The sequence below is a fragment of the Canis lupus genome, chromosome 31 (assembly GCF_048164855.1).
Source record: "Canis lupus baileyi chromosome 31, mCanLup2.hap1, whole genome shotgun sequence".
Classification (NCBI taxonomy): Eukaryota; Metazoa; Chordata; class Mammalia; order Carnivora; family Canidae; genus Canis; species Canis lupus.
The window spans coordinates 18,784,508-18,808,576 of NC_132868.1; the positions used below are offsets into that span (position 1 = coordinate 18,784,508).

General features: G+C 56.5%; 2 protein-coding genes across 9 annotated transcripts; one reads left to right on the forward strand and one right to left on the reverse strand.

Moving 5' to 3' along the window:
- Positions 1 to 99: 99 nt before the first annotated feature.
- FAM131A (family with sequence similarity 131 member A) lies at positions 100 to 8,821 on the forward strand. 7 transcript variants are annotated; one of them, XM_072807658.1, is made up of 7 exons: positions 100 to 292; positions 1,482 to 1,542; positions 2,562 to 2,704; positions 4,923 to 5,016; positions 5,275 to 5,457; positions 5,628 to 5,744; positions 7,053 to 8,821. In XM_072807658.1, the coding sequence occupies exons 4-7, from the start codon at positions 4,947 to 4,949 to the stop codon at positions 7,526 to 7,528; spliced, it is 846 nt and encodes a 281-aa protein (XP_072663759.1). In that variant the 5' UTR covers positions 100 to 292; positions 1,482 to 1,542; positions 2,562 to 2,704; positions 4,923 to 4,946; the 3' UTR covers positions 7,529 to 8,821. The 7 variants fall into 7 exon arrangements, with proteins under 7 accessions (XP_072663759.1, XP_072663758.1, XP_072663762.1 ...); XM_072807657.1 differs by lacking the exon at positions 1,482 to 1,542 and having other exon boundaries at positions 102 to 292; XM_072807659.1 differs by lacking the exon at positions 2,562 to 2,704 and having other exon boundaries at positions 142 to 292.
- Positions 8,731 to 23,257, reverse strand: CLCN2 (chloride voltage-gated channel 2). Of its 2 annotated transcripts, none has more exons than XR_012021811.1 (24): positions 23,099 to 23,257; positions 20,685 to 20,841; positions 20,392 to 20,523; positions 19,908 to 20,036; positions 19,687 to 19,820; positions 19,503 to 19,580; positions 19,331 to 19,409; positions 19,081 to 19,206; positions 18,872 to 18,956; positions 18,680 to 18,781; positions 17,364 to 17,448; positions 17,070 to 17,225; positions 16,615 to 16,684; positions 16,277 to 16,387; positions 15,853 to 16,066; positions 15,427 to 15,560; positions 15,003 to 15,175; positions 14,770 to 14,884; positions 14,503 to 14,576; positions 14,222 to 14,281; positions 14,037 to 14,075; positions 13,554 to 13,672; positions 9,485 to 9,571; positions 8,731 to 9,354 (listed from the first exon to the last, which is right to left on the reverse strand). XR_012021811.1 is itself a non-coding variant. In XM_072807655.1 (24 exons), the coding sequence occupies exons 1-24, from the start codon at positions 23,171 to 23,173 to the stop codon at positions 9,160 to 9,162; spliced, it is 2,715 nt and encodes a 904-aa protein (XP_072663756.1). In that variant the 5' UTR covers positions 23,174 to 23,257; the 3' UTR covers positions 8,731 to 9,159. The 2 variants fall into 2 exon arrangements, 1 of the variants encoding a protein (XP_072663756.1); XM_072807655.1 differs by having other exon boundaries at positions 13,554 to 13,658.
- Positions 23,258 to 24,069: the final 812 nt, after the last annotated feature.

A 24,069-nucleotide genomic window follows, 5' to 3' on the forward strand; every position in this document is an offset into this window, starting at 1 on the left:
CCGGACTCGGCCCCAGGCCGCCCCTGCGTGGCCGTGACGCGTTCGCCCCGCCTGCCTTGGGTGGTGACGCGGGTGGCCACGCCCCCGCGCTGACGTCACCGGCCCGGTTCCCTCTCCGGGGAGCGGCGGCGGACGCGGCTCCCACCCCCTCCCCTCTCGCGGGCTCTCCCCTCCCCGGCGGCGGCCGCGGCCCGACCCTCTGCAAGGCGATGGCCCGGGCCCCGAGCGCGGGCTAGCGTGCTTGGGTGCCCGGCCATGGGCTGCATCGGCTCTCGGAGTCCGGCGGGTCAGGGTAAGAGGCGGAGGCCAGGCTCCGGTGGGGGAGTCGGGCTGCGGCTGCCCGGTGCGCGGGCCGCCGGTGGGTGGGGGCCTTGAGGAGGGGGCCGGTGTCGGGGAGAGGGAGGAGCCTGCACCGGGGAGGCGGGCCCGGCCGGAGGAGGGAGCGAGCCGAGCGGGGAGGGGGCTGAATCGACTCGGCTTCGCTCCCACGGCCTGCCTGCTTCTGGGCTTTGCGGTGTAGACCCGTAGGCTTTACGCCTGGATTCACACCGCTGAGGGGGGCAGGAGGCGCGCACAGCCTTGGGAGGGGCAAGTTGTCTACGGCCACTGGCCTTCCACGCCCACACACCCGCCGCCCCCGCGGCCCACACCTTTCCTCTCCCGTGCCCTGGGAGTGGCCCTTGCTGGGAACCTGCCTCTCCTAAGCTGTGCCCCAACCCCCTTAAGAAGGTAGCCTGCAAAGCCTGTCAGGCACCCCACTATGGAGTTTTTTGGCTAAAACTTAACTGCTTCCTTCAGAATCAGATGAGTGATGAAGGGGACTGAGGCCCCCTTTGGGGCACCTGTGAGCACATGATCACCATAATAACTGTTTTTGTTCCTTTCCCCCACTCCCAACAAAATCATCCTACCTTGTGGTGGGAAAGAGGAGCCCACAGAGAGGCCATTAGGGCTTCCTACAACTGGCGATCCCTGCTGCTTGGATCTTGGTTCCTATGGATGGTGGTGCACGTTGGGGCCTGGCCTCAGCGCTATGCATCTGAGGTCCACCAGCCTACCTAAGGGTCATGGATTTCTCCAAGCCTAAGGCCAGGCGGGGACTCACTTGTGAGGTTGAGGGCTGGGTTTGGTATGGGTCCTGGGCTTTCAGAGCAGGTGGTTAGTCATACAGGTCTTAGTGTGGTTTGTACTTAAGATTCTTTGGAGCTAAGACTCTGGCTGAGATTTGTACTTTCTTTGGGTTCCCATGAAGAATTCTGGGATTTGTAGTCCTAAATTAACCTCATGACTTTTGAAGCTGAGAAGCAGCAGACTGCTCTGATCCCTCTGGCCCTGCTAAAGCTTGGAGTTCAGGAAGTCATTCTCTCCTGTAGTCAGGGGAGGGTTTGGCTGACCTCAGGACTGGCTTTGAGAGCCCTGATTAGGTACCAGCTGGGGGCCAGGGATGGCCTGTAACCTTGTGTCTTCCTTCTGGTTGGTAGCAGTTCTGGGGACCACCAGCTGGCTGAGGCTCAGGGACAGAGACGGCTGCTCCAGCTAAAGGTCAGTTGTGATGTACATTGCCTGTTGGCACTGTCTAGGGGAAGGGCCTCAGCTCCCTGAGCTCTAGAGAGCTCTGCTGGGTCCCTTGCACTCCCACCTCCTCAAAGCCAAGAGGAAGGAGTCTTCTCCTTATGTGACTAGGCACAGGTTCCAAGTGGGGAGGGGACTGGCTCAGCATCCGGAGCCAAAATAAGAATAGAACTGGGAGCTGAGCCTGGAGCGGTTCTGGGCTTTTGGTTCTCTGCATCAACACAGCCAGCATGCCTATGATTTCTGTGCTGGGCAAAATGTTTCTGTGGCAGCGTGAAGGGCCTGGAGGACGATGGACTTGTCAGACAAGTCGCAGAGGTGAGACCAGGGAATGTAGATGTGATCTGGGAGGTGAGGGGAAGCTGAGAAGTAGGATGCTCAGGTGGCAAAAGGACAATTACTCTGGCTTAGATCTTGGGAACCAGGATGAAACAGGAACAACCAGGCCGGGGCCAGACAGGGCATCAGGAAAAAAGCTTTAGGGGACGAGGGGGTGAAAGTAAGAAAAAATAATGGATTTGTCAGAAGAGAAAAGAGCTGCATACCAGCTGATGCTGGCGAGAGGAAAGACCAAGAGAAAGAAGGCACCAAGCCTGTAAAAGATCCAAGGTGGTGGTGGGGAGAAGGATGGCGGTGGTGATGGTGGTGGTGGTGGAAGAACGTGGTGTGCTTTCCAAGATGAATGAATGGGTTGGCCGAAAAACCCAAGATTTTCAGAATTTATGAAAGTTTAGGTTTCATCCCTAGAGTTCTGATGGCAAAATACATCCAGAGGAAGGGGCCCAGTGGGCTGCCACACAGTGGCCCCAGGGGCCTGAAGGTCAGGAATGTAGGATAGGGGTCTTCAGAATTGTGGAGAGCACCAGGTGGTTGCTGATATCCTGGGAGGTGGGGGAGGGGTGAGGAGAATGATACGGCAGCGCCGGATGAAAATGGGGATTTTGACAGAAGTGGGAGCCCAGGTGAACAGCCTTTCCCCCACCCCTCAGTGGCCTCGGACCCTGCTTGGGCTGTGGAGTGGATCGAACTTCCTCGGGGCCTCTCTCTATCTTCCTTGGGATCTGCTCGGACCCTCCGAGGCTGGAGCCGGTCCTCCCGCCCTTCCTCCGTGGACAGCCAGGACTTGCCAGAGGTGCTGGGCCCCTGGTATTGGTAGGGGGAAGGGGGGCCGCATTCACATGAAGGGGATCTGTATCCCCCACCCCCGCCTCGCCAGCCTGCTTCTGGCTCCCTTTTCCTGCGAGCGGAGGCGCTATCCGGCCGGCCGGGCCCCAAGGCCGCCCCCGCGCCGGTCTGCTCGGCTCGGCGTGGAGCCAGCGGGCGGGCTTTGCTCGCGCCTTGGGCGCTGACGTCAGCGCATCCCAGGCCGTATCCCGGGAGACCCTGTTGCATGGTGATGGGTTGCCAGGGAGACACACACCTTTTCTTTGGGCCTGGGCCGCAGCTGCGCGGAGCGCCGGCACGGATGGCGGTGGCTGGGGGCAGTGAGGGGAGGGAGGGAGAGCGAGCCAGGAAACACCCAGCAGGTGCTCCTCCCCCCAGGCCTGGCCGGAAGCTAACGGCGCCACCCTGGGGCCCCTGTAAGCCAGGTACTGAGACGGGGGAGGGAGGGGGAGGGGAGCAGAGGGTGGGCCTGAGGTCAAGGGAGCGAGCAGGTGGGGCCCTTCTTGTGAAGGGTGGGAACCTGATCTGGAGAGCTAGACAGTTCCGGGGAGGGGGCACGTATCTCCGATTTCATTCATTCATTGAGGCAAACGTTTGCGAGGCTTGCCAGGGAACACTGAACCAGGTGCCAAGTGGAGGAAGGAGCCCAGGTAAATCAGAGTCAGGCCCTGCCATCCCGAGATCCCTCAGGAGAGATGCGAGGGCAATGCTGGGGTGGGGGTGGGGTGGGGTATTGAAGAGACAGAGAAAACTGTACTGAAAACATAAGAGGCGACACTTGAGTCAGGCCTTAGATGGTAGGGAGCATTTTGTCAGGCAAGGATGGCGTTCTTAGCCCAGGGGAGAGCTGGGTTCTTTTGGCTGGAGGCAGGAGGGCTGTTTGCTGACAGGGAAGGTGGAAGTGGGGTTTTCTTGGGCAGAGAAGATCAGATGGTGGATTCCAAGGCCTGGAAAGGGGCAGGCCCTCACAGAGTGGGCTCCTTCAGTGCCTGGCTGTGAAGCTAGCATTTCACTGGGCAGTGGAGGAGCCCGGAAAAGGTTTTAAATAGGGACATGTGACCAGTTGCACTCTGGAGAAAATTGTTTACATTTATACTTTGCCTCATTCATTCAGCCTATGTATTTAGAAAGGTTACTCTGTACTGGGCACTGTGCTAAATGCTGGAGTGCAGCAGTGACCAAAAGAGACCAAATTCCTCCAAGGGCTAGAGACCAGTAAGGGAGACCAATGAGAGATAGGGAAACACATGGAGTAGACCCATGATTATACACACAGGGTATGTTCATAGAGGTTGGTGACTTGCTACAGAGGGAGGATGGACACCTGGTAGGATGGCCAGGAAGACCTTTCTGAGGGAGTGTTGTTTCAGCCAAGACCTGAAAGATGAGAGCCAGCCAGCTCTAGGGAGGAGTGAGAGGAACACTTACACAACGTTCTAGTTCTAGGCTGAGAGAAGCGCCTGGAATTGTAAGAGCTTGAGGGGGCACAATGGTGCTCATCTGGACCTGGGATATTGAGGGCTCAAGGAAGGGAGGGCAGTGGCAGTGGGAACAGCAGGGAGGAGAAAAGCTTAGGGAGAGTTCATGGTAATGCTGAGGTTGGGAACTAGGCTGAATGGGCAGAGTGGTTGGGTGTTGCAGTGCAAGGAAGTCAGGAAGCAGGGCCAGATGTGGGAAAAGGGGTTGGGTTTGGTTTGGGTCATGCTGAGTTTGTGGTAGGCTGTAGAAACAGCTAGGAGATTGGGATGTCTGAAGATTGAGAGGAGGAGAGGGGCAAAGAGGAGAGAACCTGGGGGAAGTCCTTGATGCCATAGGATTCCCTATGGCATCCCTTCCTTTTTTCTTCTCAAAGGCCCCCTTCCATGGTTCTTGACTTCCCAACCGCCCACCCTCCCTCCATCCATCCTTCCCTCCCTCCCTCTGGGAGCTGGGACGGTGGGGGTGGTAGCTACAGTTTTGTTCCTTTGGGTCAGCCTGAATCTCTGTTGCTCCTTTAGAGGACATAGCTTGCTGATCCTGACTTCTTACTCTCCCTCTTACGTATCTCAGTGGCCACTGGGACCTAAGTACTGCCCTGACATTCCCTTCCCAGCTTCCATATCCCCTTGACACTTTGGGTGGGCCATGGGCATGTAGGGGGATGCTGCTGTCAGAGGAGCACTGACCTTTTGATGCTGTCACCCAAGGTGAATGTTGGAGACACAGTCGCGATGCTGCCCAAGTCCCGGAGAGCCCTAACTATCCAGGAGATTGCTGCACTGGCCAGATCCTCCCTGCATGGTACGCAACCCCCACCACCACCACCCCGCCCTGCCATACCTCTGGCCCACTTTGTCCCTCCTTCTTCCTTTTGCACATACCCCCGGGGACTGTATCCTGTGCATTCTTGCTGGGATCTCCCTCTTCCTCCCCTTCTCAGAGGAATCTCAGCTCCCTCCTCCCATCCAAAGGCACGAGTGGACCCTAGCTACCACCACCCTGCACTGCCCTCCCTGGCCTGTGCCCTAACCAGGCTTCTTCCTTCTGCCCCACCTGCAGGTATTTCTCAGGTGGTGAAGGACCACGTGACCAAGCCCACGGCCATGGCCCAGGGCCGAGTGGCTCACCTTATTGAGTGGAAGGGCTGGAGCAAGCCAAGTGATTCACCTGCTGCCCTGGAATCAGCCTTTTCCTCCTATTCGGACCTCAGTGAGGGTGAACAAGAGGCTCGCTTTGCAGCAGGTGGGGACAGGAAAGGGTCAGCTACACGTTTGTCATTGGGATGCTCTTTCCACACGCCCATCTCTTTTCTTTCCTGTCTCCAACCTGAGCCCTCGTCGTCGTAGCTCTTCAGCTAACGAATTCTGCTGGTGAACCTTCTCTGCTAATAAATTATTTGTCCTCCCTGACAGGAGTGGCTGAGCAATTTGCCATTGCAGAAGCCAAGCTTCGGGCGTGGTCTTCAGTGGATGGTGAGGACTCCACTGATGAATCCTATGATGAGGACTTTACTGGAGGAACTGACTCAGGTAAGGGGTAGGCAATGCTAGGACCCCCAGCTGGGGTGAGACTGCCTGAGAGGCCTTGTGATTCAGAGCTCAGCCTTTGGAAGGGGAGGGTGGGAACAGACCCTGGCCACGCAGTCGCTGACAGTCTGGGGGCAAGAGGGCTCTCCATGCTCCTGGGTGAGCAGTCAGCAGCTGGAAATGGAAGAGTTCCTTTCATGTACATGCTGAGCCTTCTGTCTCTCTGGGCCATTGGGCCGTGTAGTCCAGAGACCTCACGGACACCTTCTATGCAGCTGCATCTCTGGGAGAGTCTGCTGTGCCTTGCCTTTCCCTTCCTGGGCGGCCTTTTGGCCAGCTGCAGCAGCACAGATGAGCTGCGGCAGCATAGTGCCTCACAGGGCCATGGCCCCAGGCAAACAGGAAGGCGTGCTGGGCCTGGACTGCCCACAGGGCCATGCTGGCTCAGGCTCAGCATCCTCGAATTCCATCCGAGACCTGCCTCTGGGCCTTTCTCTGGGCCGATGCTCACAGAGAGAGGGGACGCTGCGGGGCTGTGCAGCTGTGCACGGCCCTCCTTTCATCTTCCCATTCCCAGAACACATGGCTGACTTTCTCTGTAGCTTCTGGGCTCATGCCTCACAACACCCCACCCCCGATACTTCTTTGCCTTTGAAGATTGCCTCCACCAGCCCCTACCCTTCCTGCTAATTAACAGATTCTCCAAGGGCAGTACAGCAGAGCAGACTGGCAATACATTAGACTTCTGCTGTGGTCCAGAGGTGACTGATTGGGATGCCTGAGGCCAAGACAGAGCCCTGAACCACAAATGTTCTTGTTGATTGAGTTCCAGGCCTGCTTTGACTCCTGGTATAATGATAATAACTAACATTTATCCAAGGCCACTACTACCCCACGTAGAACCTTTGTGCAAATTTGAAAAAAAGCACCTCTTTCTCTGGCGGGCACAGCCCCAAGCTAGGCCATGCTGCTTGGTGAGCAGAAGGGTGGGCTGAACTCCAGTCTTCACTCACTGCCTTGGATGGGCTCCCCTTGTGTGTGAGCCACCAGCACACGGCCGTGCAGGGCATCCCCACATTTATTGCTTTCTTACTGTGTGCTGTATTCTTTTGTTCTCTCAACAACCCCATAAGTAGGTATAATAGATTCCCCAATTTACCATAAAGGAGATGGATGCACTGAGATGTTGTGACATGCCCAAAGTTACTCAGCTCCTCCCAGTGCTAGGGGTGGTGTGGGGAGAACGTGGCTTCCAGGTTGGCCAGTTGAAATGGGGCTAATAGGGCTCTCTTCTTGTCTCTCCCTCTGCAGATATGGCTGGGCAGCTGCCCCTGGGGCCCCACCTCCAGGACCTCTTCACGGGCCACCGATTCTCCAGGCCTATGCGCCAGGGCTCTGTGGAGCCTGAGAGCGACTGCTCGCAGACCGTGTCCCCAGAGACCCTGTGCTCCAGTCTGTGCAGCCTAGAGGACGGGTTGCTGGGCTCCCCAGCCCGCCTGGCCTCCCAGCTGCTGGGCGACGAGCTGCTCCTCGCCAAACTGCCCCCCAGCCGGGAAAGTGCCTTCCGTAGCCTGGGCCCATTGGAGGCCCAGGACTCGCTCTACAACTCGCCCCTCATGGAGTCCTGCCTTTCCCCCGCCGAGGAGGAGCCAGCCCCCTGCAAGGACTGTCAGCCTCTCTGTCCGCCGCCAGTGGGCAGCTGGGAACGGCAGCGGCAAGCCTCTGATGTAGCTTCTTCTGGGGTGGTGTCCTTAGACGAGGATGAGGCACAGCCGGAGGAACAGTGACCCACATCATGCCTGGTGGCGGCATGTGTCTCCCTGCTGCTGCTGGGGGCAGAGCCTCTGTGCCCAAGTGCGGGCTGGAGGCTTCCGGCAGAGCTCCAAAGCCTAGAGGGCTCCTGGGAGCACTCACTCCTCCGTTGTGTGTTTTGCATGAAAGTGTTTGGAGAGGAGGCAGGGGCCAGGCTGGGGGCGCATGTCCTGCCCCCACTCCTGGGGTTTGCCGGGGGTTGCCCGGGGCCCCTGGGGCATGGCTACAGCTGTGGCAGACAGTGATGTTCATGTTCTTAAATCAAAAACGCCACATACACATTTCCTCCTTGGATGATGTGAACCCCGAAGGGGGTGGTTGTGACTGGGCCTTGTGGGGTGGAATGGGAGGGAGCCCGGCCCCTCCTCCCCCTCCCCCATGCCTCTCTCTTCTCTGCTTCTCTCCACCTCTGAGTCCATGTGCAGTGCTTGATAGAATCACCCCTACCCCAGGGCGGGCTGGCTCTTACCCTCCTGGAGCCTAGGATTGAGCCGTCCCCCAAGGGCCCCTCGCCTAGCTGGGCTCGTGCTGTGCTTCGCCTCTCCATCATCTCTAAATCTTCTTCTTTTTCCTAAAGAAAGAGGGGTTTTGGTCTGTTCTTTCAGTCGGATATTCTCTGGGAGGCACTGGATTGATGAAATCATGTGCCCTCTACCCTTTTACTGGCCCCTTGTAGGGTGTGTGGGCAGAGTCCAAGCGGCTCACAGCCTGCCTGCCTGCCCCATTCACAGAGCTCTCAGAGTGGAGCTGGGAGAAGGAAGGGGAGGCTCTGGGTTGCTACAGAGCTGGGACTTTGATGTTCTTCCAGAAAGGGCCACAAGGGGGCCACACGGGTGGTTGGGCAGTTGTCTGCTGATGCCTGAGCCCGGCTGGGGCAGGAGCAGGAATCGTGCCAACAAGTGACAGTCATGTGGGAGTGTCTGTCCCTGGGGAGGGAAGAGTGTAGTGTCTTTCTTGGCTGAATGAAAGGCCAAAGCTACAATACCGAGGGCCTCTGCCCCAGCTAGGGTATTGATAACTAAGCAGTGGAGGCCTCTGTAGATCCTGTATTCTACACAGTGAGCTCTGGAGTTTGATGGGCTGTAGGGGGGTGTGGGTAGCTGCAGAATTTGGAGCCTTGTAGGCTTTGGCAGATAAGAGGGCCCAAGGTAAGAACAAGAGCTGATGGGCACAGGCATTCTATATATAAGTGGCTCATTAGGTGTTTATTTTGTTCTATTTAAGAATTTGTTTTATTAAATTAATATAAAAATCTTTGTAAATCTCTATATACATCTGGTCATTGGAGGAGGTTCCAGTATAAACCCATCTTAGTTCTACCCCTTTCCCCCTCAGAGGGGGCTCAGGGGTCAAGTAACTCCACCCCTATCCTGCCAGGGGGATGCTGATCTTCCTGCCCATGGAATACTTGCTGCAGGTGGGCACTGGGTCAGATTCCAGGTAGGATGAACCAGGAGGAAGAACTTAGCACCCCAGGCCTGGAAGGGGGGCTACGGCTCCAGCCTTTAGTGTAGCTGCCTCCTTTCCCAAGGCAGAAGGAATAGGAGAGCTTCAGGATGGGCCAACAGCCATGGCCACTGTCATCTCAGGCCACCCATTGAGGGGTTCATTGGCACTTGTCATCGCTGTCAGAAGGGCTCCCCTCCCGGGGGAGGCCATGATGGGAGCGGGGCCCCCAGAGTGCATGCACCTCCGTGGTTTCTGTGTCGCTGCTGCTGGTGGCACTGTCGCGGAAGCTGGCGAGGGGTGGCCGGACTTTGACGCCCTGTGCTGTGACAGAGCCCTCGATGGCCTTCCGGAGCTGGAAAGGGGAGAGGGTCAGGTGCACGGACTCCGAGCTCCTTGCTCAGACTCCACCCCCAGGTGGGCTGGACACAAGCCTACATGACTTTTTCGAAGCAGAAATGGTCTGATGGCTATTATCATCTCACCTCCTTTAGCGTGACAATCCCAATGAGTCTGCCAATACTGGTGACATAAGCATGGTCCACTCCCAGTAGTGAGAAGATGGTGTGAGTCTGCGGGGTTGGGAGAAAACACACTGGACGTCATACGCCAGGGGACAGTTCTAAATTACTGGCCAGAGGGGCCCAGGACAGGTGGAGTGGGGAACAGGAGGGGTGCCATAGATGGTGGGTGGAAGGGATGACCACTGGAGGGAAAAGAATCATGAGAATGTTTCTGCAGCCAGGCCTCAGAAACTTGGTGGTGGGAATCTTTATGTTGCTTATGTTGATGGAAAAACAGAGAAAGGATTCTTTGTCCCATGTTAGGAGGATGATGGAGGAGAGAGCAACTGTTCAAACGTGACATCTAATGATTGGCCAGGCACTGGGCTAGGTCATTCTGAAGTCAGCCATTGATTTCAGTCCTGTTGGAAGTATGATACCCATTCTATGGGAGAGGCAGCATGAGGCTCAGGGTGAAGGGACTTTGCAGCTCCAGAAGGAGCTTTTTTAACACACCACAGGAGGAGGAAGCAAAGCCCCAGTCCTGTGCAGATGTCCAATCAGTCACACAGGTACCTAGGAGGGAGGTTCCATATCCTTTAAGGGTACTGGCCCTGGACTCTGTGGCTGACACATGCTTCCCGTTTGCCTCCAGTTGTCTGGCAGTTAAAGTGTCCCTTCACCCTGGCTCTGACACTTCAGTCATGGCCTGAAGCACTGTCTTGCATACAGTTTGCCTTTTCTGGGGCCCAAGCAGCATCCCAAGTGCTGTTGAGATGTAGCTTGAAGTCCAGGGAAGTAACAGCTATCCACATCCTCCCATGTTTTTCTTGTTTTGGACTCTTGCCTCAATTTTCAAATGTAATAATCCCCAGGGCTCAGAAATTGTCAACTAGTTCCCCTTGTAGTCTAAGTAGATTTTCTTGGGCCAGATGTCTTGAAAAACACCCTACTGACACAGCAGTTCCTGGAGTTTGGGGCCTATCACTTATTGCAGTGTTGTGAGTTTGTAAGCCTCTTGGCTTAGTGTTTGAATCAAAATGGGCATTAATAACCCAGCTTTTTGAGTACCAGTTACTCAGCACTCATTATAACCATCTTAAAGCTTTAAAAATATTTTCTTAAACAGTTGCTAAATTTTTTATTAGAGGACTTCCAGAACTTTCCTAAGTCTCCAGCTAAGGCATGACAATACTTCTAAAGGCAGAAGTTCAGTTGTAGACTAAATTTTTCTGTGCTCCTTCAATACCTTTATCGTAACTGTCATGTGGTTAGCAAGTACTTCCTCATATCCAACTTGAATCCTATGTGCTACACGTTTCCTTTAATTTCCTCATCTGACTTCAGAGGGAAACAGATCTTTATTATGAGATTTCTTGTCTCAGTAATTCTGTAGCTTTGTCTCCTTATGATTTAATAATCCCTCTATCTTCTTCCAAGCATCTTATTAAATCATTCCTTGGATTTTTCTTTTTCTCCACAATCCTAATGAGAATGAGCTTCTGGCAGGCTTATATGCCTTTTGGTTTGCAAACCACTGGTCCTGGGCAGTCACCAAGTGCTGCCGATCTGCCGATCATCCTCAACATCTTGGCTGTCGGACTCCCTCACCATCCTTACCAGGACCAGGCCATAGCCCCCTCACTGGTTCTGTTTTTGGTCTCCCCTCCAACTTGGCTCTGCCAAGCTTTCTCAAGAGCCCAGACTCCCCAGAATGGCCACAAGTCCCTTCCCAAGGCCATCCCAGCCGGTCCTTCCAGCCTCAGATTCAGCCAGGCACTCCAGCTTCCAGCCTCCCATAATCACTCTTTTCCTGAAGACCTCAATTTCTTACACACTTCAACCCTTCCCTGGCTACACTGCCTTCTCAAGTCACCCTGCTGTCCACCTCTCGGTGTCCTTTACATATATTGAACTCCTACTATGGCCAGCACTGTTGTAAATCTCCTGTATCAAGTCCTTCATCCAAAGAAAAACCTATGATGTAGGCACTCTGATCCGCATCCTGCAGATAAGGAAAGTGAAACATAGGCTAAGAAATTCACCAAGGCTACAAAGCTACCTAATGCACGGCAGACGGAGGATCTGGGTAGAGCCCAGCTGGCCTAGCTTTGGCACCCTAGCCTCCACTGCTTGTCTGTAGGTGGCCTCAGGATGAATGTGGCATCTAGCTGCCATGGCTGGCCAGCTCTAGTCTCCCAGGTTCCTAAATAGTTTCCAGTGGATTCCCTCTCAGCCTGAATGTTCTCCTCCTGAACTTGACTGGGCTACTACTAATTGATTCTTCAGGCCTGCAAGGACATTTTGAATTCTAATCTTTTATGTTCTTATCACTTCCAGTTCTTTGTACTTTTGTTAGCCAGTTCCTCAAAGGCTTCTTCTCTTCCTCTAATTTTTAAGTTTGTAACAAACACCTACTTTGTTCTTTTTCACTTTAATTAGACACCAGGGAGCCTGTTGGAGGGCCTGCACATCTTGGGCTTGGGAACAGTGAATTGACGGGAGAGGGACAACAACACGGCCCTCTGAAAGAATCCTGGGATTGGGGCCAGGAAATCTGGGCTCTGGGCTTCATTCTGCTGTACTGACTTGGGCAAGTGACCTCCTCACTGCCTCAGTCTCTCAGGGTATTAAAGAGGTTAAGTTCCTAGGCTTTTGGGTCAGACTGTCTTAGATTCCAGTCTGATAGTGCTGCTTACTAGCTGTGTGACCTTGGGCAACTTGCTTAACTTCTCTGAGTTTCAGTGTTATCTATACAACTGGACTATCGCAATATCTATTTTACAGTCCAGTTGTGAGGATTAAACATGTGAAGAGCTTAGCAAGTCCCTGGCGCACAGCAAACACTAAAAAAAAATGGCGTTATTATCCCTATCATCATTATGGGATATGTGAGGACTAAGTAAGATGATAGAAAAACTGCAGTGGTCTTAGGGAGAAAGGCTTTAAATAAAAACTTAGTGTATTCTCAGGCCTATATATTTTTTTCTTGCAATTGCATTGTAGTTCCCTACTTTGATCTGAGGTCTTTACCCAAAGGTTTATAAGTTCCTTTATTGCCGTTTGCTGTTTTTTTTTTTTTTTTTTTAATTACCTTTTGCTTTTCTGTATCTTTGTGCCCTGTTCTTTCTGGCCTAGCTCCTTCTTGTCCGAGATAGGCTGGCTCTTAGGCACAGCTTGCACCTCCAGAGCTGCAGACCTTGGGAGTGTTCCTCCACTGCTGGCAGCCCCCGTGTCTTGGAGGCTCACACGTCCAATCTGTCAACAATTTAGCTAAAACGCTTGGTTTCTACCCCAGCACCCTGCCGGGTTTGCCTGCATTCCCTGCCTTCGCATGGAAGTTTGAAAATGCCTGGATGATGCCCCTGCTCTATGCTGGAGAGTCCCCTCTGCTCTCCAGTGTCAGCCCCACCCTCCAAACTGTCTGCACTCAAGTTTTCTCCCCACTTCTGCAGGCTGGTTTGCCCTTCTACTGAGCGATTTTCCTGTGTCCCTACCAGTTTTCTTCTGGCCTACATTAAGTCAGACTTTCTGGGGTCTGACATTCCAAGCCCCCCACTGGGTGTTTCACATCTCTGTTTATCTCTTCTCTGCAGTGTCCCCACCCCTACTTGGATGTTTGTTAGCTTGTTTATTAGATTTTCTTATCCTGCCTGTTTCTCACCCATTTTTTTCAGTGTGAGTGTATCAGCCTTGTTGGGTGCTGGCAGCCTCCCGCCTGGCTCTGACCCTCGCCTGGCCTTCTGGCTTCCACCCAGCTCAAACCCTGTCTTTGTTGCTGTTTTGGTCCAGAGTTCCCCGGGGGCAAGGCTGAGCAGAGGAAAAATGAGGCCTGGCTCCATGGTAGGCAGGAAGAGGCTAAGGGGCCCTGGCTCCTGGCTTCCCATCCTTTGAGGTGATGTGTCTGAAAAACATCTCAGCAAAGAGCCCACCCTCTGCTGTTCTGTTCCCCTACCACACACACACTGGCCTGAGCCCAAGCTGTGGGAAGACCTAGATCCCCACCCTGTGCTCCTGAGAGCCCAGGCCAGCCCCTGGCCATTGACCCTACCTTGTGCAAAGAGGTCCGCTCCACCAGCTGGAACGGGGCAGGGTCAATCTTGCAGTCACTGAAGTTGACAGGTTCGTCTAGCTGTTGTTCCTCCCACTCCTGAATCTGAGAGGATGAGACTGAGAGGATTAGAGGGATGGGGCCAGGGATCCCTGGGTGGCGCAGCGGTTTGGCGCCTGCCTTTGGCCCAGGGCGCGATCCTGGAGACCCGGGATCGAATCCCACATCAGGCTCCCGGTGCATGGAGCCTGCTTCTCCCTCTGCCTGTGTCTCTGCCTCTGTCTCTCTCTCTCTCTGTGATGACTATCATAAATAAAAAAAAAAAAAAAAAAAAAAGAGGGATGGGGCCAATAGCTTCTCTTACCTCCCTGAAAACTGGCCTGCCCCCTTTCACCCCACGGTCCCTCCCATGGGGACAGCAGCCAAGATGATGACTGAACACTGCCAGGAAAAATGAGGGGCCAGAGTCCAGTCACACCTTACCTCCTCAGAAGTCATCTCGCCTTCCAGGTCTGAGTCACTCTAGAAGAGAAGGAGGGAGGTTGGCAGCTAGTGGCTGAAGAGAGGTCGAGGTGGGTGTATCTGCTCCCCAGCGTGGGGTTATGCTGCTAGCCCCCAGCCCTACCCGGCTAGGGATCCTAAACTGCAGGAAGAGAGGGAGCACTTACCGCCAGGGAGATTCGGACCCGCTTCAGCTTGCGCTTCTCACAGGATTCTGACTTCTCCAACTTGTTTAGAGCCAGAGAAAAGAGGAGTTGATGTTACAGGGAGGGCGGTGAGGGTAAGCAGTGGGGCTGAGAGGAAGGGCATGCAGCAGGGACAGAGCTGACATCTAGGAGGGCAGAGGGCAGGGAGAATGGAGGCAGGCTTTGCAGGGTAAATGGAAAGGTGGTCTCAGCATCAGGGAGACAGAGAGCTGGAAAGAAAGAGACGGATTTCAACTACTCACCTCTGAAGCAGCCTCGGGGGGTGGACTGCCACAGAAGAGGCTCCTGAGGGCAATGCCTGCCTGCTCCATGCTGCCTGCGGTCCCAAACACAAGGCAGAAAGCGGGGGGCATGTCATCTTCGAGGGAGGGGACCAGCGGGTGAGGAGGGCAAGAGGAGAGGTGTCCTGGTGTTACCCCTCGGCCCTCTGGGCAGCCTTTTACCTGGGATACGCTCAAGCAAAATCTCAGGGGCCGTGTTCTAGCTCTGTTAGTGGGGGACAGGCTCACCTGTGGGACTCTCCCCAAATTTCATGGCATTGCTGGGCCCCCTCTTGAGAGCAGGCTTCAGGGGCTTGTGAGTCTCTTCCCGGGCTGCAGGGAAACCGGGGTCCTCTGTGTTCACCTGCATGGGCGGGAAGGGGCCGGTGAGGCTAGAGCCCCAGATCACCTCTGTGTTGCCCTCCCAATTAGTCTACATGACATTCAGGAAGTGTGTGTGATTGTGGGGTTTTCCTCCTCACTTGGAAGCGGACGGAGGTCTCAGGGCTAGGGGGACTCTCCTGATCAGATGGTGGAGAGGTCTGGGCAGCTCGACGCTCTTGCATGTACTGCCTTCGGCGGGCTGGGCTCAGCTGGGCCCCCAGCAACGCCACCACCTGCGAGCGCTCAATGGAGCCCAGGAGGATCATGGACTCTGGATAGAGCAGGTGGGAGGACTCAGGATCTGGGGATGAGGTCCTCCTACCCACCCCCACTGGCCTTCTTTCACACCCAGAGTGTGGCCTTGGACATAGGCCACACACCAGAGGGAACTCCTGGCTGGCAAATGCTGGCCTGCTCCGTCTAGAACCAAGGACACTGGTTCTGAGCTTCCTGCTCCCTCCCCCTTCCTGAGAAGCAACCCTGAGAGATGCCCCTAGCGCTGGGATCCCCTCCTGGTCTCACCAGGGGACTCTACAAGGGCCAACATGCGGCCCTTGGTTCTGTGCAGTGCCAACCGAAGGTCCCGGAAGGTGCAGCTGAGGGCCACATGGGGAACATCCCGCACCATGATGTCCTCCACTCGCATCCGGTACTGCCTGAAGGCAGAGAGAGGAAGCATTTGGCTTGTGGTCAGGATGGGAGGGTAGCCCAGAGCACCACCATGCCAGGGCCATAAGGAAGGCCCCAGAGGTCATGGGGACCAGGGCTAAGAGCCAAGGAGTATTTCTGCTTTCAGTCTGATCAGGTGTGGGTGGGGCAGCTCTGACTAGGAGGGAGCAAGGTGGATGGTCGTAGAGCTTCACTGTCTGAGGACCTTGCTGGAGGTGGGTCTGAGAGGGGTCTTTCTGACCCTCACCCACACCCCCCTTGTCGCCCAGCCCTCCATACTGGTGGCGGCCCCAGCCCAGCTCAGGCAGATAGGGCAGTTTCTTGATCCGGATGATGCTGTCATAGAGTGAGGGCTGTAGGCTCTGGGCAACGGCGTTGGCCAGGATGACGGCGATCATGACGGGTAGGATGTGGGCAATCTGGCCCGTGAGCTCGAACACGATCACGGCTGTGGACACTGTGTGTGTCACTGCTCCTGCCAGTGCAGCTGCCCCTGGAGATAGCCACCCTCAGTCTCCTCAGGCTGCCCAAGTCTCACATGACCCTCCCCACCCAGAGATGGTCCTCTAGGGACCCTCAGGTTCACCCAGTGTAGACAGAGCGAGGGACTGGCTTCTGCAGCTGAGGGAAGGCTGGTTCCTGCCAGCAGGGGGCACCAGAACCTCAGATACGGTGGCGGCTCAAGGGGACCTGGAGCACTCACCCACCACTGCATAGCCCCCAGGAACGATCCGGTAAGTGCTGCTGTCAGTGTGAATCCCGTCTGGGAACCAGGCAGCCATACTTTCGCCCACCAGACGCCCAAATGCTGCTCCTTCAGGGATGGGGGGTGGGAAGAGAAACAGGTAGTGGAGGGGGAGGGCAGGGGCACTAGGAAGAGAGAGGGTCAGAAGGTGGGGGAGGGGCCAGTGGGTCACTCAGTACAGGGGACAGGCAGGGGGTAGGGGTTGAGGCTGGACCAAAACCCGCTCCCAGGCAGAGAGGGGCTGGCCAGCGGGTGGGGAGGGTGCAGGCTTGGAGAGGAGGTGGCTGTGGACTCACCGATAACAAAGACCGGCATGAAGGCCCCGCAGGGCACCGGGATGGTGGTGGCCAGTGCAGACATCCAGAACTGCAGGCAGGAGGCGGTTCAAACAGGCAGAGGCACCCCCAACCCTCAGGCAGTCCCCAGCTCCACCTGGAGGAGCCTAACTTGCTTCTCATCAGCCACAAACTCCCAGCTCTCCCAGAATTCCCCAGAGGTGAAGGAAGGGTGAGGACTCCAGAACTAGATGGCTTAGCTTCAAATCTCACTCTGTCATCTAGCTCTGGGCCAATTATATAACCTCTCTGTGCCTGGACTTCCCATCTTTAGGACGGGGCTACCGGCAGTACCTTTCTCGTAGCACTGCTGTGAGACTTAGAAGGAATGACTCTGTGGAAAGTGCTTAGGACAGTGTCTGGCACCTAGTAAGCCCAGGTCAGCATCCGCTATATGTACAAGGAAGGAGCCCTACCTTCATGAGAATGAAGATGACCAAGGTGAGGAAGACGTTGGCACGTGGTGGGCTCCAGGCCTGTGAGGTTCCTGGTGGCTCTAGCTCCTCCATCAGGCCCTGGCGGACCCATGTCCGGTTGTCAAACAGCGTGACCAGAGTTTCTTTCTGTGAGAGCTATAGGTGAACAGGTGTGCCTCAGCCCGGGGAACAGCCAGGATGAAGGGAAGGGGCCCACAGGAGAACAGAGGCCGTTGGCTTTAGAAGCGATGTACCCCAAGGGAAAGCACAAGTGTCCGTTCTGCCTGGGTTTACCTGTCCGGCCATGAACTGTCCAAAGCCAGGGGGGAAAGTCAGAGTGGAGATGAGCAGGGTCACCAGAGCCGGGAAGAGCAGGCGTCTAGGGATGTAGGTTTCACAGCATCAAACATGGGTGGTGTACCTACTACAGACTGGTGATAGGCTGGGTGCCCTCACATACCTCAGGGCTGAGATCACAGTAGAGTCTCAGCTCTTACATAAAAGCACCCAGTTGGGAGAGAAGATCCCCTTTGCTGTTCATGACATGATGGCCTCAAGGATGCCTTTCTGTTGGCTCGAGACTCCCTATGTAGGTAGCAGAAAGTCCAAACCCTCCACCCCCAGCCCTCTCTTGGACACCTCCTAGCTGTGACTCCTCCCCATGCTCCCAGAAGCCCCAGCTGAAGGGCGCATTGTGTGAGTGTGGAAAAGCTTTTGCCTCTGTGTTTCTCTGTGGTGACTTAGAGTGAAGGTTGGTGTTGGGGAAAAGCTGGGGTCACTCGTGAAGTTGACCAAAGGTGCCACAGGGAGCAGGTTCAGTGGGCTGCCCTTTCTCTGAAGGACGTCAGTCCCAACAGAAGTCACATCCCAGGCCTCCCCACTCCTAACCCTCAAGGTCACAAATGAGAGAGCTATGCTCTAGAGAGAAAAAAAAAATCTCACCCATCTCTGTGCTTCAACAGGAGGAAAACTAACACTCTCTAGGGAGTGCTGCCATCTGGCCAGGCCCAGAGCCTAAGGAAGGCTTAGTCTTCTTTTATAATATATATGTTTTTAAATTTTATTTTTAAGTAATTTCTACACCCAATATAAGCCTCAAATTCATAACCCTCAGATCAAAAGTTGTGTGCTCTTCTGACTGAACTAGGCAGGTGCCCCGTGGAAGTCTTACTGTTTAATCTAAACTGCCTTGACTAAAAATTTAGAAGTGCCAATTTTTGGGGGCACCTGGGTGGCTCAGTGGTTGAGTGTGTGCCTTTGGCTCGGTGTGTGATCCCAGGGTCCTGGGATTGAGTCCCTCATCGGGCTCCCCGCAGGGAACCTGCTTCTCCCTCTGCCTGTATCTCTGCCTCTCTCTGTCTCTCATGAATAATTAAAATCTTAAAAAAAAAAAAACCCACCCAAAGTGCCAATTTTGAGATAATCCATATAAAACCCTAAATGTTCAATTATCCTGGGAAACACCACTGGCTGATTTTCTCAATGAAGCACCGTCTTTAACTGGCACTTTTAACTACTAGTTGCCATCTCACCTGTCATTGGCCCTCCCGCCCCACTGTGACCCTTGCACAACCCAAAGGGGACTAGAGAGGAGCCCAGGTCCAACTCACTTCTTCATAAGGAAGCGGTTGATGGTTTTCTGCTTCCGCATCACCTGGACAATCTTCCTGTTCAAGTAGACAAAGAGCGCTCCCCCAAAGCCACTGGCAATACTGGAGAGGGAAGAAGGATTGAGGTAAAAGGGGTTTTTCCCTTCCTTACCTCCTCCTCTCTGATGCACCCCGGCTCCCTGAGCTCCTCACCCAATGACAGCAAAGGCTGGCAGCTCCTGGAGGTCGAAGGGGAAGTCAAGCCGGAATCGGGTTTTGAAGAGAGCAGTAATGGTCTCTGAAAGGAAAGAAGAGTAGCAGAGGGAGACCGACATTGTGTTTGGGCCCCCACCTGAGCCATCTCAGGGGCTCTCCTCATTCCCCAGGTCCCCCCACCCCATACCACCCCATACCACCCCAACCTTCATCACGGTTCCAGACTGCCAAGACCCGGAAGATGAAGGCACTGAAGGTGGCAGCAAAGAAGCCCCGCCAGTAGTTCCGCACGGCGAAGAAGGTGGAGGTGACCTCGATGCTGAATAGGACGCCTGGGTGGGGGTGAGGCAGAGTGCCACTTGAGGCCTGGGCCCGGCCTAAGGACTCAGGGCCAGATGAGAGAGGCACAGGAGGGGTTTCCAAGGGCAGAGCTGGGGGGCTCCACTGACTGCCTACCTCCAATAGGTGCCGCAAAGCAGCAGCCTACTCCCACGGCACAGGCAGCGGCCAGCATCTCTGTGTTCCGGGATTCATTCTGGCAAGAGTGGTAGTGGTGGTTGGAGACGGGCATCAGCACAGCCTTGGCAGCCCACCCCTCCCCTCTACCCCACCCCGGGCTCCCCTTTACCTCATAGATGCCCCCAAAGAGGGAGAGAAACTTGCTGAGCAGAGCAGCACACATGCTGGCGATATGCACAAAAGGGCCCTGGGGGGTGGGGACAGGTTGTAAGTGGGTAAGGGACACACCCTGACCTTGGTCTGTGTTCTTCCTCCACTGGGAGGGACTCCTTTATGCCCCAACCCGAGGTTACCTCTTTGCCAAGGGGCATCCCACTGCCGAGGGCACAGGTCAGCCCGATGACCTTAGCTACAAAGGTCTTCAGGGTGAGGTATTCCTTCAGCACTACTCCCCGCAAGATGGTCTTCATCTCAGGGATGCCGGACCCTGGAGAAGTTATAATTCCAGGAGAATCATCTGCTGTGCCCATTTCAAGGGGTCCCATCTCTACCCTCCCCTTCTCTTTTATTGTACCGACAGCCTGAGGAGCCAGGATCTGTGTGAATCCAGCTGAGAAGGTGATGAGGACGATGGGGTAGGTGACCCAGGCCAGGTACTGGAGAAAGACGCTGGTGTTCAAGCCCCGGGACATCCACTGTTGGGCTGTGGGGAGAAGACGAGCTGCTAGGCCCGAGTGCACACACCCAGTCCCCACCTAGCCACTGGGGCATACTGATATGACAAGCTGTCCTAGGGAATACCAATCGCAGAGAACTGGGCAGGAGGGGTTGAGGGGGGCCCTGGAGGGCATTCTTTGGGACAAAAATCACACTAGGTAAGGGGGCGGCAGGAAGATTGTGGCCTGTGGGCGTGGCGGTGATTATGCCTGAGGAGGGGGCAGTCAGGCTGGCTGGGGAACACGGTCAGTGACCAAGTAGCCAAGATACTTGGACAAGCGTGGCATGGAGGGAACAGGTTGGTTCCTCCCAGCCTTCCCCTTGCCAGTCCTTGTCCTTACCCTGTAGACAGGCAGCGATGGCATAGTCCATGGCCCAGCTAACCAGAGCCATGAGGAGCCCCAGCAAGACCAGGAAGATCCAGTCTTCACCAACCCTGGACACTAGGAACTTATGGCAGCGTACGGAACAGACTGTGAGCAGGGAAGGGAAGAATGGGCAGGCTAGCACAAAAGTGCTCCTACCTCTGCGCACCCCCTCCCCCCAAAACCTCCAACTTCCCAGTGGGCAGCTCTATGGCCCCTGTCAACGCAGCACAGCACAGCCAGGTCTCCTGCCCCAACCCAGGTCTCACTGCGGCATCGGGCACAACGGCTTTGTCCATATTCCAGGAGCTCCGGGGGAGCCCGAGAAGAAGGTGGACCCCTCCAGGTCTCAGGCCCTCCCAGGCGAATCCGAGCAGCTTCCTCTTTGGCGAAGGCCCCAAGGTCCTGAGTATAGCGGCCATACATCTGAGCAATAGAGATGATGGGGGCATTAGTAGATGTGGGCGGAGTGGGGGCCACTGCACTAACTCCCCTTCTCCCAGCCTCCACATTCTATGCCTCCTCTTGAATCCACAGTCCCCACTTGGGCTTGGGGTGTGGAAACAATGCACACTGCAGACTCTGGGGGCTGTCCTGGCCGGAGGGGACAGGGACAGCTGAGGTACAGGGCACAGTGCTGAGGGTAGCAGAATAATCAGTCCTCTTCTCCCAGGCCTGCCGGGGAGCATGGAGGAGGAGTGGGAGGGAAGGCCCCAGAGGAGGAAAAGATGGAAAAACCTAGGCAGTCCGAAAGTGGGAGGAGGGAAGGTCAGAGAATAAGGATGTTCAAGGACAGAAGGGTAACAATGAGGGCCTCAGGGAACTGGGGGTAGCTGAGTCGGCCTAGGCGGGGCCTCAATCCTTATCACGTTCCTGCTGGGCCTCTAGCCTGTGACCAACTCAGCTGCACCCTTCCCACCCACCCTAATCCCCTTGTCCCTATTCTCCAGTGCCTGCCCCCGCCCCACCAGCCTGCCAGCCCAGCTGGGAGTGGTCAAGTCTCTGGGTGGGTGGAGAGCGCTTGGTGGCCTCAGCCCCACTCTGCAGCTGCCCCAAGCCCAGTGGTGGGTTGGGGGCCGGCAGAGGCTGATGGCCAGGCTGTGACTTGTTGGGGTGAGAGTCGGGAGAGTCGCTGCCGAGACCTGCCAAGCTGGGCGTGTGTTGGGGGGTGGGGAGGAGTAGATTCCGGCTGCCACCCGCAGAGCTTCGGGACACAAAGGGCTCCTGTTGGGGCTGGGGTTGGTGTGGGGGGGGGGCAGTAGGGAGGGAAAGATAGAGACAGAGAGAGAGAGAGAGAGAGAGAGAGAGAGAGAGGGAGCCAGAGAGAGGAGAAAGGGCGAAAAGTGAGGCCAGAGGAAGGGGCAGAGAAGAGAAAGGAGGAGAGGAGAGGGCAAGAAGGAAGGAGGAAAAGAGAGAAAGAAAGTAGAATACAAAGAGGCGGACACGGTGCAGGAGGGGGAGGTGAGTGTGCGGGAGAAAGACAAAGGGATTAGAAGGAGAAGGGGGAGAGGCTGGAGCAGAGCGTGTTCAAGAGAGAGCGTGACCCTGAGGATCCGTTCCAGAGATAGAGACCAGGCGAAGGAGGTGGAGATGTGGCTGGTGCAACAGATACACACCATTTCAGAGGTCAGGTGCCTGGCTTCTTTGACTAAAGCCCCATTCCCAGCCAGTGCCGATTGATAGACACCTCCCCCCTACCCAAAGACTTGTCCCCCACTTCTTGCCCCACCCCCACCTTTACCACCTGTCTCTCATCCTTTCATCCTGTCCCTCTCTTATAATGGGGCACCTCCCAGCCACAGCCCCAGCCCAGGACCCCTCCTCTTGGAGATGTTCCCTCCCTGCCTCCTTCCTGGACAAATTCCAACCCAAGCTGGTAAAGAGGAGCCACAGGGCCCATTCCCTCTCCTAGAGTTTGGGTCCTCTGCCCAGTGACACAAGAAGGGGCAAAATGTTTCTCGAACACTAAGTTACAGTGGTGGCCATGAGTCAGCTCAAAACCCCAGGACCCCTGCTTCTAGTGAGGTCAAGGAACACCCCTGAGGTGGGTGGGGGCTGGATACCCAGAGTTAGCATGGACAAAGGTCCCAATTTCCACACCCATTCCTTGCTTGACACATCCTCCAGAAAGCTCCTGTATCCTAGGGTGGCAGGCCGCCTTCCCCCCCCAGAGAATCCCTAAGGGTCCCTGCCAAGGCGGGGTTGCCAGCTCCCCAGGGGTCAGGGCTGGGGGTTAATTTGGGTCTGAACGTCTTTTCACACACTCTTGTTTCTACCTACAGCGTAGTGCCACGCACTTAGTGGGGGCAGAGGGAATGTCTAGGGTGGTGGAGATGGGAGGGAAGAGAGAAGTTCAAGGGTGCGAGTGGTGCTGGGGAGGGGTGGTGGGGTGCTAAGACCTCAACCCAGGTGCGAAAGGGGAGGAGCAAAGAAGATGTGTTTCTGTGGGGGTGGTGAAGGGAAGGACACCTGGGATAAGCACCTGACGTCCTCGTTCCGTAGGCCCCCGCCCCAGCTGGATGCAGCTTTCCACCCTTTAGCCCTCCAGCCTCTCAGGCCCCCGAGCCTCGGTTTCCCCAGCTCAGAAGGCCGGGGCGGGCTGAGGGCAGGCCCCCGGCGCCGCGCCTCCAAGGCAACCCGGAGCAGCGGTCCCGGAGCGTCGTGCGGACTCGCCCGGGCTTACCAGGGTCTGCTCGTACTGCAGCGCCCGCGGCTCCATCCCTTCCGCCGCCGCCGCCGCGGCCCCAGCGGCCGCCATCTCCGCCTACAGCCCTCCGGCCTCCCGCAGCGACTCGGGCTCGGGCTCGGACTGTCCCCGGCCCGCTGAGCCCGCGCCGGCACCCGTCCCGTCCCTGCCGCCCGGGCGGCCGAGTGCAGAGTGCGGCGGGCCCCGGCGGGCGCTGCTGGCTCAGCCTCCCGCTCGCGTTCCCTCCTCGGCGGGCGGGCCGGGGGCGGTGCCCTCCGTGCCGCTCCGCCCGCCCGCCCATCCGCAGGGGCCGGCCCAGCCGGGCGGGGGTCTGCGTTGGAGCGGCCTCCTGGGCACCCGGGAGGCGGCAGGGGGCGCTTGGAACGTGCTAGGCTGCGCCCCCTCGGCGCAGAGGCCCGGGACGGAGGGGGGCGCCGGGGGCGGAGGGGGCGGGCCCGCTGGCACGTGGATGGGCCGGGCCCGGCCGGTGGCGCCCAGTGCCTGGGCGGGAGGGGCGGGAGGGGCTGGGGCTCGGGAGGGCCTGGGGCCCGGGGCGGCAAAGCCGTCTAAATCACACCCTTTGGGCTCAATCTCTCAGGAGTGACGCCTTCTCTTGCTTCTGGGGGTGGGGGTGGGGGGGCGGGCAGCGGCTCAGACGGGCCTCGCAAGGCCCCTCTCTGCTCCGTCGAGGGTGAGAAGCAAAGCTGGAGGGACTCGGAGGGGGACGCTAGGCCCAGAAGGCGGGGGTGAGGACGTGATGCTCGGAACTGAGACCCTCCGTGTCTCTCATCCTCTTCCCTCCTCCTCTTCTCCAGGGTTCCTCTTCTAGGAAGTCACACCTGGAGCAACCTGGCCTGCGGGGTGTACGGGGTGGAGACAGGGAGGAAAGGTGAAGGGGTGAGGCCCGAGGGGAGAGATGTCTAGGTGCTGGCGAGGAGGCTCCTGGAAGGCGGGCGTGGGGGTACAGA

Excerpts from the sequence above, each read along its gene's own strand:
- FAM131A (XM_072807656.1), top strand. The coding sequence starts at position 1,803 with ATGCCTATGATTTCTGTGCTGGGCAAAATGTTTCTGTGGCAGCGTGAA. Across the intron at positions 5,017-5,274 it reads GGCCAGATCCTCCCTGCATG|GTATTTCTCAGGTGGTGAAG; the intron begins GTACGCAACCCC and ends CCCCACCTGCAG. Across the intron at positions 5,458-5,627 it reads AGAGGCTCGCTTTGCAGCAG|GAGTGGCTGAGCAATTTGCC; the intron begins GTGGGGACAGGA and ends CCTCCCTGACAG.
- CLCN2 (XM_072807655.1), bottom strand. The coding sequence starts at position 23,173 with ATGGCGGCCGCTGGGGCCGCGGCGGCGGCGGCGGAAGGGATGGAGCCG. Across the intron at positions 19,207-19,330 it reads CTTTGCGGCACCTATTGGAG|GCGTCCTATTCAGCATCGAG; the intron begins GTAGGCAGTCAG and ends ACCCCCACCCAG. Across the intron at positions 16,067-16,276 it reads TGGGGGCTATGCAGTGGTGG|GGGCAGCTGCACTGGCAGGA; the intron begins GTGAGTGCTCCA and ends GGCTATCTCCAG.